Genomic DNA, 14,298 nt, shown 5'->3' with positions numbered 1-14,298 from the left:
TTTGCACATTACATCGTAAAAAACCGAAACATTACATTGACAGGAAAACGTATAATTATACTGATTTTTAGCGTCTTTTTGTATATAAATTGTTTTGAAAACGGGAAAAACTTTTAATTTTTCATGTAAATTAACGTTGAACTTCAATTGTGGTACGGGAAATTGTAAATTTACGGTTGTTGACCATGATGTTGTGTAAAATTGGTTAAAATATGGTATAAGCCGTATTTTTACCTGTAAATCCCGTACCCCAGGTCAACATAAAAAGTGGTAACCATGTGTGTTCTAAATTTCGCAGAAAAGGGGTATTTTGTTGACTGAAATCGCGGACCGCGAAATCACGAAAAAAGGGGGTATTCTGAGCATTGTCTCCGCGAAATTTTAAAAAAAAGGGGTATTTCACAGGTTCGTTCGATCGATGTCTTCAGCCCGAGTCTTCAGCCTCCATCCTCTAGCATTTCATTGATTCCGCCCTCAATCGTCACAGCGAGAGCGTCAGAAGGCAGCTTTTTTACTATTGGCACGGCGGTTTCCCGATATAGTTGTCTAGTGGGTGTTGCACGTATGCTCCCGCACGTTTTGAAGAGAGCTGAATGAGCGACGCGAACATCGATGGTGTCAGATGTAACCGTTTTGGCTGCCGTATACACTTTTCCAGTTCGTTCGTGAAGTAAATAAATCAAAGTAAGCTTACCGGGGCATTTGACATGTTTAATATATTAAAATATTTGGAGTCATTGAAAAGGGGTGTCTGGAATCTTCTCATCGAAAACCTTGAAAAAGGGGGTATTTTTTACCCTGATTTTGTCAGTGATTTGGCAAAAAAGGGGGTAAAATCAATGAAAAATCAGTGAAAAGGGGGTTTTGAAAAAGGAAGAACACACATGGTTACCACTTTTTATGTTGACCTGGGGTACCGGGCTGTAAATTAACATTCTAACGATTTTAACAGTGTCTGTAATGTAATTTTAAAAGAAACTGTAAGAAAACATTCAAACGCATGTTTTTATTTGTAAATAAACAGTAAATTACATTAAATATACAGTCATTTGTTTAATTTTGTATATTGTATCGTTAAAAATAAACTAAGCATTACATTTACAGGAAAACGTAAAATTGCTGATTTTTAGCGTCTTTTTTGTGTAAATTGTTTTAAAAACAGGCAAAACTGTTTAATTTTCATGTAAATTAACTTTCACTTATTTGTGATACGGGAAATTGTAAATATACGGTTATTGACCATAATATGTTGTGTAAACTTTGTTTAAATATGGTAAAAAAACGTTTTTTTACCTGTGAATTAACATTCTAACGATTTTAACAGTGTCGTAATGTACTTTTATAAGAAACTGTAAGAAAATGTTCAAACGTATGTTTTTATTTGTAAATAAACAGAAAATTATATTAAAATTACAGTAATTTGTTTAGTTTTGTATATTGTTATCGTTAAAAAATAAACTAAACATTACATTTACAGGAAAACGTAAAATTGCTGATTTTTTAACGTCTTTTTTTGTATAAATTGTTTTAAAAACGGGACAAACTGTTAATTTGCATGTAAATTAACTGTCACTTCAATTGTGGTACGGGAAATTGTAAATTTACGGTTATTGACCATAATGTTGTGTAAACTTTGTTTAAATATGGTAAAAACCGTATTTTTACCTGCAAATTAACATTCTGACGATTTTTAACAGTGTCGGTAATGTACTTTTAAAAGAAACTGTAAGAAAACGTTCAAAATTATGTTTTATTTGTAAATAAACAGTAAATTGCATTAAAATTACAGTTATTTTTTACTTTTGTATATTGTATCGTAAAAAATGGGATATTTGATAAAAAACATTACATATACAGGAAAATGTAAAATTCCTAATTTTTCACCGTATTTTTGTATATAAATTGTTTTAAAACGGTAAAAATTGTATTTTTTTTCTGTAAATTAACGTTCATTTTTAACAGTGCATGCTCATCTTTCCTTATTCATATACTCACATTTTCCTTCATTTCATTTGCCTGTCATTTTGGCTAAATTGTAATTCAGTAGCACAGTAAAAGAAATTTATATTTGAGTTAACAAACTGCTTGATGTCCCTATTAGATAAGCTGGGAAGCCTTCTTTAGCGCCATACTGCCAGAGGATGTCGGACCGATAGATGATGATTTTACAATAGTTAACTATGATTCAGAATATCTGAGAGCAGCTCTTGACGTCATCAATAACGAGCCTAATAGGTAGGTTAATAGCAGCAAACAAGCCCACCCACCTAACACGCACACCTCCAAACAGGCCTCCTACACCCCCCCCCCCTCCACATATATAACTCGAGCTATCTTCACACTCCGTATTCAAAAAACGTGATTTGGTATTGTACATTAATGATCAGGTATAAAGACTATATAATTATTCAATCGCATGATTTTTTAATTGAATTTTCAGCACAAGGTTATATAAAGCATGTTTATTGTGTTTTTTTTGTTGTTGTATGTTTGTCTGGTTTTGTTTGTTTTGTTTATTTGTTTGTTTGTTTGTTTGTTTTATCAGGTTGGTATCAGACTGGTTGTTGTGGCTCTGTTTTGAGGCAACTACCATTTACCTCAACGACGAAGTCCGCAACATTTACTATGAGTTCTCTGAAGCCGTTACTGGTGATAAGCCATCGAGTTATCCTCAAGATTGTGCCAAGTTTGTCAACAGGAATCTTCCCGATGCTATGGGACGTAATTTTGTAGACATGTATCTGACTGAAGACAGTAAATCTATGGTAAGATGCTAGACCTATAATTAAAGACAGTGATAAAAGAATTTATCGCGTCTGACGTCATCTGTCAATCAAACTCGTGATGATGACTTGCTGAACGCGGAGGTATAACCGGGCGCCTTATTGTTAATTTTGCACCTTCAAACATGCAAACCATCTCAAAAGTTAGGTCTTTATAGTAGGAAACTTTCTTTCACGAAGGCACCATGTCAACAATGCCTAGAAAAGCTGCTTTTTGCCTTGTAAAAGTACGTAATTTTTCGCCATTTGCTGCTATTCCTTTTCTCCGATCAGCACCAGATAGATCGGTCTTCCTTTACGCGCTATTAACCTGTGTAAACCAATCAAGGATCATAATTGACAGTGACATCAGACGCGATAAATTCTTTTCATCTCTGTCTTTAATTAGGCCTATATCACTAGTAGGCAAAAACTGTGTTTTACAAATCCCCATGAGGACTACCTGCCGATTGGGCAAAAAGAAGTTTTCATTATCAATTGAACCAATCAGCAACATTGTTAGAATAATTTCACCACACAAAAAGATTTAGGTGAATTATTTGTAAAGCTCCATTCTGATTGGTGATAGAAAATGAAGATATCATGTAATTGACCAATCAGAGGACATGTTATATCGGCAGGTATTGCTCATGGGGTTACATTTCTCAGCCTTTACCTTTCCATGTGAGTATGGGCTTCATGTTGCTAAATATTTGATATACGGCTAGCACACCGCTCCGACACGCGTTAAATAAAACATATGCTCACATTTTATTCTTATTTTTTATGTTACTTTTCAACATGATTTATAATTACATAAATATGTGCGGTAAATTGCTATGATCGGCTGCAGATGCTGCAGACACATCAAAAGAGTATTGTATGTTAGACTCATATCTTAAAAACTGTTACGCTTAATTGATTATTTTATACGAGAAGTATACAATTGCGATTATAATTAAAAAGGCGTTTGTGGGCTCTTTTTAGGACAACTGCACGGTAGAACTCTCACAGGCGTAGAAATATGATAATACTATCTTTGTTTTAAACGTATATGTTACAATAAGTGGTATACCTTACAAATAAAATAGCGCTGGGTATATGTTTCATTGTAATTCCCAACCTGACGGATCGGTAATGATTTTATGCCATTACATAAAAGGTCATGATCGAATATTGAACCCAAGATGCGTATGGACCTTATTCCTAAATAAAACACACATCCTCACACACTGAAATTCATGATCGTGGTTTAATTAAATTCATATATTCAGGTAAATGTTATCTTTAAACAACATATTTCTACAATTTCTATAATCTACCACACCATGTATTCCCGGGGTGCACCGCTCAGTCCGACACGCCGCAGGTCCGACACGCCGCTAGTCCGACTACACAAATTCCCTATACGTACGGGTGTGTCAGTCCGAAAATGAAAAACACTGCGCTAGTCCGAAAAAAACAGCGGAGTGTCGGACTAGCGGCGTGTCGGACTAACACCCTGTACCCCATGCATGATCTAATATAATCGAAAATGACACACAATTAGAAAGAAAAAAAGGTTCATGGCCGTCTTGTATGTAGAGCCATCAAAAGAAAATGGTTCTTGAAAATTAAAAGAACCCCAATTGGTTCTCTCTGGTCTTTCCGGAACCCCTTTAAGATCTAAAATGGTTCATTCAGGGCCCCTGGGAGATCAATACCAGATACTAAAGGAACTACCCTAATAATTAAATTTCTAGCCTTTCCGGAACCCTTTTCTGATCTTTGCCAAGTTTGCAGAAACATGTAAGGTTCCACATAGGACACCTCAAGAACCATTTTGGCTTTTTCTCAGAGTGTATAAGCATGTTGATAGGTAAAGTATTGAAATAATAAAGCAAAAGAGGTCTTGCAGAAACATTTAAGGTTCCACATAGGACACCTCAAGAACCATTTTGGCTTTTTCTCAGAGTGTATAAGCATGTTGATAGGTAAAGTATTGAAATAATAAAGCAAAAGAGGTCTTGGGATCAAATCCTTAATACGATAATGATTTTTGTATTTATTATCGGTAGGTAACTTCTAAGGTCGTACTGAATGGTGTGACCTTGACGTGATGATGCTTTGTATCATCCTCTTATAATAGTTGAAATAAACCAAAGGCACTTACTATTTTGATAAAAATCTACCCAACTTCAATCATCATTATTCATTACTTCACAGGTGGAAGACATGGTGACAGATATCATCGTTACCTTGTATGATTTGGTGAACGAAATAGATTGGTTTAGTGAGACGGAAAAACAACAAGTTTCTGAAAAGGTCGGTATAAATGGGATAAAATAACACCAGTGAAGTCCAACAGTGGGGATAATAATATAGCTTAATTTACTAAAATTGTAGAAAGTATAAGCATTGGGAAATTCATGTATCGTCTTGGGTAGATAACACCCACCCATTAAGTCGTTATCTTATAGATAATAGCTCTGATGATGTAGTCGACGTGAGGTATATAACCACGCATATTCACGAAGTAGTCTTAGCCGGCACTTGTCAATTCATCTTAGGTAGATAGCACTCATTGATGAAGTCATCGTAGGCAGATATAGAATTCGCCATCTCACGCAGATATCACTCATCGATGGAATCACCTTAGGTAGATAGCACACATTAATGAAGTCATCTTACGTAGATAGCACCCATTGATGAAGTCATCTTAGGTAGATAGCGCTCATTGATAAAGTCATCTTAAAGTAGATAGCACTAATCGATGAAGTCATCTTAGGTAGATAGCACTAATTGATGAAGTCATCTTAGGTAGATAGCACTCATTGATGAAATCATCTTAGGTAGATAGCACTCATTGATGAAGTCATCTTAGGTAGATAGCACTCATTGATGAAGTCATCGTAGGTAGATAGCACTCATTGATGTAGTCATATTAGGTAGATAGCACTCATTGATGAAGTCATCTTAGGTAAATAGCACTCATTGATGAAGTCATCTTAGGTAGATAGCACTCATTGATGAAGTCATCTTAGGTAGATAGCACTCATTGATGAAGTCATCTTAGGTAGATAGCACTCATTGATGAAGTCATCTTAGGTAGATAGCACTCATTGATGAAGTCATCTTAGGTAGATAGCACTAATTGATGAAGTCATCTTAGGTAGATAGCACCCATTGATGAAGTCATCTTAGGTAGATAGCGCTCATTGATAAAGTCATCTTAAAGTAGATATCACTCATTGATGAAGTCATCTTAGGTAGATAGCACTCATTGATAAAGTCATCTTAGGTAGATAGCATACATTGATGAAGTCATCTTAGGTAGATAGCACTCATTGATGAAGTCATCTTAGGTAGATAGCACTCATTGATGAAGTCATCTTAGGTAGATAGCACTCATTGATGAAGTCATCTTAGGTAGATAGCACTCATTGATGAAGTCATCTTAGGTAGCTAGCACTCATTGATAAAATCATCTTTGGTAGATAGCACTCATTGATGAAGTCATCTTAGGTATATAGCACTCATTGATGAAGTCATCTTAGGTAGCTAGCACTCATTGATGAAGTCATCTTAGGTAGATAGCACTCATTGATGAAGTCATCTTAGGTAGATAGCACTAATTGATGAAGTCATCTTAGGTAGATAGCACCCATTGATGAAGTCATCTTAGGTAGATAGCGCTCATTGATAAAGTCATCTTAAAGTAGATATCACTCATTGATGAAGTCATCTTAGGTAGATAGCACTCATTGATAAAGTCATCTTAGGTAGATAGCATACATTGATGAAGTCATCTTAGGTAGATAGCACTCATTGATGAAGTCATCTTAGGTAGATAGCACTCATTGATGAAGTCATCTTAGGTAGATAGCACTCATTGATGAAGTCATCTTAGGTAGATAGCACTCATTGATGAAGTCATCTTAGGTAGCTAGCACTCATTGATGAAGTCATCTTAGGTAGATAGCACTCATTGATGAAGTCATCTTAGGTAGATAGCACTCATTGATGAAGTCATCTTAGGTAGATAGCACTCATTGATGAAGTCATCTTAGGTAGATAGCACTCATTGATGAAGTCATCTTAGGTAGATAGCACTAATTGATGAAGTCATCTTAGGTAGATAGCACCCATTGATGAAGTCATCTTAGGTAGATAGCGCTCATTGATAAAGTCATCTTAAAGTAGATATCACTCATTGATGAAGTCATCTTAGGTAGATAGCACTCATTGATAAAGTCATCTTAGGTAGATAGCATACATTGATGAAGTCATCTTAGGTAGATAGCACTCATTGATGAAGTCTTCTTAGGTAGATAGCACTCATTGATGAAGTCATCTTAGGTAGATAGCACTCATTGATGAAGTCATCTTAGGTAGATAGCACTCATTGATGAAGTCATCTTAGGTAGCTAGCACTCATTGATAAAATCATCTTTGGTAGATAGCACTCATTGATGAAGTCATCTTAGGTATATAGCACTCATTGATGAAGTCATCTTAGGTAGCTAGCACTCATTGATGAAATCGTTGGTAGATAGCACTCATTGATAAAATCATCTTTGGTAGATAGCACTCACGAATTCATCTTAGGCAGATAGTACTCATTGATGACGTCATCTTATATAGTAGATAGCACTCATTGATGAAGTCATCTTAGGTAGATAGCACTCATAGATGAAGTCATCTTAGGTAGATAGCACTCATAGATGAAGTCATCTTAGGTAGATAGCACTCATTGATGAAGTCATCTTAGGTATAGCACTCATTGATGAAGTCATCTTAGGTAGATAGCACTCATTGATGAAGTCATCTTAGGTAGATAGCACTCATTGAGGAAGTCATCTTAGGTAGATAGCACTCATTGATGAAGTCATCTTAGGTAGATAGCACTCATTGATGAAGTCATCTTAGGTAGATAGCACTCATTGATGAAGTCATCTTAGGTATAGCACTTATTGATGAAGTCATCTTAGGTAAATAGCACTCATTGATGAAGTCATCTTAGGTAGATAGCACTCATTGAGGAAGTCATCGTAGGTAGATAGCACTCATTGATGAAGTCATCTTAGGTAGATAGCACTCATTGATGAAGTCATCTTAGGTAGATAGCACTCATTGATGAAGTCATATTAGGTAAATAGCACTCATTGATGAAGTCATCTTAGGTAGATAGCACTCATTGATGAAGTCATCTTAGGTAGATATCACTCATTGATGAAGTCATCTTAGGTAGATAGCACTCATTGATGAAGACATCTTAGGTAGATATCATTCATTGATAACGCCATCTTTGACAATGATGTTGTTGACAGTGTAGTTTAAGGTATTTAAGTCTAACGTATCAATATAATTATTTCCTCATTTATTATGTTTTCTTGGTTTAATATGCAATTAATATTTTTGATATTTTTTTATCTTTCGCAGCTAATGACCATGAAAACGTACACTGGATACCCAGAATATATTCTGAACGATGACGAACTAAACAAGGTGTACGCTGAGGTACGTAATGAACAAACAAACAAACAAACAAACAAACAAACAAACAATAAGACACTAGATTGAATGCAACATCATGCAAATTTATGCACCTTTGATTGTCCGCTACATATTGCAGAGTACAACCCGTACAATTATTGTTTTTTCACTGCCGCATTCTCCATTAAAAATAATACTTTTATAGTTGCAGAAATGCAAGAAATAGATAAACGTGTCTTTCCTGAGGACACATTCCATGTCTTGTTCCGCCAACAAGCCTTATTTCTTGTTACAAGACATTTCAAAATATATAATGTATCGTTATGAATTCGGCAGATGGCCGAATCCGGATTCGGCTTTTGGTAAATTCATTTTATGCATGCATTACGTTTGAATTTGAGAAGAAGGGATCAATACTTTAAATATAGAGGGCAGCATATCGACTTTTTAACGGTTATCGTCGTTGACCGTACTGCGATGCACCGTTAGCTAACCCTGTATACCGCCCTCTTTTGAATACTTACTATGCTGTTATCATCTGATCTCCGTTAAAAAATTGATATGCTGCCTTCTATTATGTACAGCATTGATCCCTTGTTCTCAAATTCAAAAGTAATGCATGCGTAAAATGAATTTACCAAAAGCCGAATCCGGATTCGGCCGTCTGCCGAATTCATGATGTCTTATTTGAAGGATGGCATTATGTGTAAATTAATATATTAAGTTAATTAATTATACCTTCAGACAATACACCCATTCTTGTTTTATTACCGAATATATACATATCGGAGACATAATTTTCACAATGAAGGGAATTCCTAAACTCGATGAATGTCTTGCATTCAGTGGCGTAACCAAGCGAACCTGACCTTCCGGGAGGGGGGCAAGATTTAAAATGTCTCAATTTCTGATCAAAAGTTGTGGTATTTATGTGCTATACTAATTTTGTGCCTATTTTTTGCCTTTCCCCCTATTTTTTGCTCTTCTTCCCAGTTTTATTTTGTGTGCCCCCCCCCACTGGTTACGCCACTGCTTGCATTAGGCTAAAGGTTAAACACCCTTAACATGCTTAACAAATACGGCTATTCTCACTACTTTCTCTTCTCATATATTAGCTTGATGTTACCTTTGGCATTAACCCCTTAGCTGCAGTGACCAGAGTCAGGGTGTGGCGTCTAAAGCGAAACCTAAAGCTGCTGACAAACCAGGAATATAGCGACGAGTATCTGAAATGGTAACATTTTTATACAAACCATTGTAAAATTATACAATTTATTTATTAGATCATATATAATTTTACGGAAATTTTATTTATAAATCATGTTACAGCTTTCAGTAACATTAATAAAAATTATAACATATATTTACGCAGTTTAAACAATATAACAGAAAAAATGGATCGAGTTTAAATTAGTAATAATAGCGGTTAATATACAAGTAGTAAACAAGTCTTCAAATTTCATATGAAAGTTCATCTGTGTTGGTATAAATCATGATTTTGATTTAAACTTTTGATCCAAACACAAGGAATTAATTCCTACCTCGGAATTTTCAGATGGTACTCCAGTCTTCAAATTATGCTGCCAGTTTTGGTTGTGTATTATAATTATAAATAGTGGATATGACCATTGCGAGTGTTATACAATAAGACAATACCTATTTCTTGTGTCTACTGCCATCATATTGAAGAGTGTTTAAGAATTACGCATTGATTTTGAAACAATCCCGAATTATACATATTTTTCTACAGGAATATGAAGGCCATAACACAAGCTAATGTCCAGTATGATCCCATGGATAATTCTCTGAGTAAGCAAACAGATACAGAACATGATAGGAGGAAATAGATAGAATGAAGTAGAATGATAAAGAAAGATCGATAATCGAAAGAATTATCGATTGATCGAAATAATTATCTATTAATCGGAAGATAGATCGAATGATCGAAAGAAAGATCGATTAATCGAAAGAAAGATTGATTAACAAAAGAAGAAAGATTAGTTGAATGTAAGATATATCGATTAATCGAAAGAAGGTACGATTAATGAGAGAAAGAAAGATTAATTTAATAACCAAAAAAGTAACGAATAATCGAAAGAATGAAATATTAATCAAAAGAAAGATCGATATACGAAAGAAAGATAGATTAATCGAGAGAAAGATCGATTAATCGAGAGAAAGAGCGTTAAATCGAAAGGAATAAAGATTAATCGAAAGAAAATACAGATTAATCAAAATAATTTAAAAACGACAAGGAACAAAAACAATAGAAACTGGAAGTGGAAAGATATTATCATATTGCACCAAGCTACTGCCTTTGCCGTTAATATCTATAATTGCGTGCATTTTAAATATAGCAAAATATTATACTATCTCAATTATGTTTCTTTTTAGCTGTGTACGCAGGAATTATCCAGCCTCCATTCTTCAACAGTGACTTTCCCTGGTAAGCATATACCGTAAATCACCATATAAGCCCATCCAAACAAATTAACATTTTGATTAACATTTTATTATAATTATGTGCATGACATTGACAACATCGACTTGAAGAACCAGACATAGTACCAAATCAATGGGGGTCGAAGGGTTGGCTCGAAACCCTTGAGTCGCGCACTTTATATAGCTGGAAAACTGTAACACGTACGTATAAAGAAGAGCAACGGGACAGTGGTGGTCAAAATATTCACTTTTAGTGCCGGAGTTACACAGAAAAAAACTCTTTAAACAACATTACTCGTTGACTGCCGATAAAACGCCCAATAAAGACTTAGTCACCGGACCGCGCCGGCCAGTTAAAGTACATGCCCTATCACACCACTCCACACCATACATAAATTCTCCCAGTCACATTTCCCAAATATGAAATTAAAAAAAGTCAAATTTTAATTTACTTCTTTTAAAGTTTGGCAGAAGCGGGGTTCGAACTCACGGCGCAACGCTTAGTACTCTATGAGCCTAGCGCCTTAGACCACTCGACCACTTGTCTTGTTGTTATTCATTTGAAACTTATTTAAAAATATAATCGCTACCACGTGACAAGCAAAGACAGAAAACGTATTATATTTTGGAATTTTATCATTAATGTGTATTATAATAGAGCTACCATTATTTATATTGTTGAATTCGCCAGGGAAGTGGTTACATAACTCCCTAGTAACTGGATCACGCACCTTTTGGAATTGATAGTACATACCATAGACTTTGTGTTGCGATCATTTCGATCGTGGTGCAGAACTCAAAAGCGTGATCCAGTTGACATAGTGATAATCGGATTACACGTAACACTTCTCTGGCGAATTCTCAAGCGCATCATTTCGAATTGGGTTTTTATTCCTAAAGCCCGATACTGACTCCACCTGTACATTTTAATTTCATCGCGGGATGCTGAGATGTTTGAAAAGCATCGCAGCATCGCATACCGCTGCGAAGTGGAGTCAGGATCGGGCTTAATTCGAACCACCAGCATCCATGGTTCGATGTAGAGAGTCTTTCCTATTCAGAGGAAATATTGCAATTACACACCTTATTGCCTTTTAACAATAACCAATGACACTAGCAAGTAATTCCAGTCAAGCACCAATCTTTAATCCTATTGTTGAAGAGGATAATAAGCTTATACTTATGTATAGCATTCGTAAAAAAGCTTAAGTCTTTGTTTGCTTTGGTTAAGTCCTGTTCAAGTGGTGGATTAACCATCAATTAACAATGAGAGTACATTCCTGAACCTCGTTCAGTTGGCGATGATTTGAAGTGACCGCCAATTATGACCATTTGATATTTAATAGGGGCCTACCAGCAATGTGGAAAAAAAAGAAATAATGTAGTGCCAAAATAATGTACCCTTTTACGGAAGGAGCAAAGTTTAACAAGTTACAACTCCGCTTCTTCAGCGGCGAATGTCAGGTTATTATTTCCCAGTCTTGAAAAACGAAAAAAAATTGCAGGCAGAGGTGGGAATCGATCTCGGTACCTCCCGGTTAAAAAGCACTGTGCAAAACCACTAAGCCAACTAAATATCTGTCGTGAGATGCTTGACATTAATCTTTGATATTGCTGAATGGAACAAATCGCGGAATTAAATCAGTAATAAAAGAAGTAGTTTCTTATTTAGCGGCCAAATTGGATAAAAGGGGAAATATTTGTCCCTGCTCTAAAGAAAATATAGGTTAGAAAATTATCAAATAAATTTAAATTAAAAATTGAGACTTTATATTTATTTATTTCACAAGGCGGCATTTTCACAGACAAACACTGTATACGCTAAAAACTCGACCCTCATTACTAGATGATGGCATAGCTCAGTGTTAGAGCATCAGACTGGTAATGTCAATATCTTTGGTTCGAATCCGCCTGCCAGCAATGGTTATTATGATTTTAATGCTACGCTACAATTTGTTCAATTTTTTTCATTTATTTATTTATTCATTCATTCATTCATTCATTCATTCATTCATTCATTCATTCATTCATTCATTCATTCATTCATTCATTTATTTATTTATTTAAATAATTTGATATATTTGAAAGGGGTATTTGAGCAATTTGAAATGTTTACCCCGTATAATCCTATGGGGTCATTTTGAACCCACCCCTCCCAAATTGCCAAAACCTATGAGTTTAAATCATACATAATGATCAGTACGTCAATCATGAGTGAACACCGGTTGGTCACTGCATTTATTTGGGAATGGGTAGGCACTGCAGCTTGATTCACCATCCACAACATGATAATGTGTGCACATGCTACATTATACACTTGTAGGCCTATGTTGTTGTTGGTGTATAAGTAATGGGCCTTGCAATTGAAATGCCTCAAGCTTTTAATCCGATATGCAGATTATCTATTTGTTTTCATGAATTGGAAGACATTCTTTGATGTATTACTGAGCTCAATGATCTGAAATTACTGGAGTGTGAGGTCAGCATAGTATTTTATGTAGTAGATAAAGGGTGAGAAACAGACCATTACCATAGATAATCGGTGTCTTGTTGAGGTATGGTGAGCATGTTAGTCGCTCGGAAGGCGAGACCCCGAAGGGTCGAGCCTTCCGAGCGACTAACATGCGAACCATACCTCAACATGACAACGATTATCTATGGTAATGGTCTGTTTTGAACCGTTTATCTTACATATACGGTGAGCCAAAATAAACGAATTTGTTGTTATGGTTAATTCATTTTCCAAAAGACAAACTGGAAAAGCTGATATGATTATCTTGTGTAAGTTTAGGGTTTTCCAAAATAAAAACACACCGGGACAGTGTAATATTCTTCCCGTGTGTCCTGCGTTTGAGTCTACGAGTCTTATCTAGTGTCAATTGAAAGTGATTTAATCAAATCAATACAGCATTGATTTTAACCGGAGATTCTATTCAATTCACTTGTGGTCATGTCCCACTCGATTATACATATTCGTAATATTAATAATGAATATGTAAATAGTTCAAAGGTCAAAGTGGGTGTGTTTTACCTAGACATGGCGGTAACTCATTTAACACCATAGAATTTATATTTATCTTTTATATACTTATAGAACAAATGTCCTAAACCAAATCAACGCATATTCCTGGGTACCTTCCTCGACCTTTTTTGGTTGGGGTTAGGCCGCAGATTGTTGTAGTTTTTCTACATCTAGTCTTGTGGCCTGTAATGTACTGCATTTAAGGTGCAAAATATCCTTGGTTGAACTTAATTTGTAAGACCTCATGGCTCTTGTTTTGTTACCTACTTTGTCGGAATCTGCGTTAGTTGGGAGAGGGGGGACAAAGGTAGATTGACATCCTCGTCCTAATTATACAGGCTTTAAGACATAATACAAACTAATTTGCATTATTCAATAAAGGTGTTCTTGGTGTCATTCAATACGCACAAGTATTGTTTACCATCTTCATTTAAATCTAATATGCATAAACTTGCATAATAATTTATGCTGATCGTGTAAAATATATTAAACTTTGATGCATTTTAAGTTTGTTGAAATGTCCAAAAGTCGAATAATGTGGCCAGTGTTTCTAAATATGAACATGTAGTCCTCTTGTTCAAAATTTATTGACCTGAC

The 14,298-nt window shown here is 35.3% G+C and overlaps 1 protein-coding gene across 1 annotated transcript in view; it reads left to right on the top strand.

The window, feature by feature from the left end:
* LOC140168111 (endothelin-converting enzyme homolog) overlaps positions 1-14,298 on the top strand; it is a 50,002-nt gene that overhangs the window by 25,862 nt on the left and 9,842 nt on the right. The window contains exons 10-16 of the mRNA XM_072191415.1: positions 2,102-2,235; positions 2,546-2,765; positions 4,968-5,066; positions 8,184-8,261; positions 9,353-9,471; positions 9,988-10,046; positions 10,632-10,683. Of these exons, the coding sequence (XP_072047516.1) occupies positions 2,102-2,235; positions 2,546-2,765; positions 4,968-5,066; positions 8,184-8,261; positions 9,353-9,471; positions 9,988-10,046; positions 10,632-10,683 (761 nt within the window). The remainder of the gene's footprint in view (positions 1-2,101; positions 2,236-2,545; positions 2,766-4,967; positions 5,067-8,183; positions 8,262-9,352; positions 9,472-9,987; positions 10,047-10,631; positions 10,684-14,298) is intronic.

Source organism: Amphiura filiformis, chromosome 13 (assembly GCF_039555335.1).
Source record: "Amphiura filiformis chromosome 13, Afil_fr2py, whole genome shotgun sequence".
Classification (NCBI taxonomy): domain Eukaryota; kingdom Metazoa; phylum Echinodermata; class Ophiuroidea; order Amphilepidida; family Amphiuridae; genus Amphiura; species Amphiura filiformis.
The sequence above is the reverse complement of the archived record's forward strand: the minus strand, read 5'-3'. Positions and strand labels throughout refer to the sequence as shown.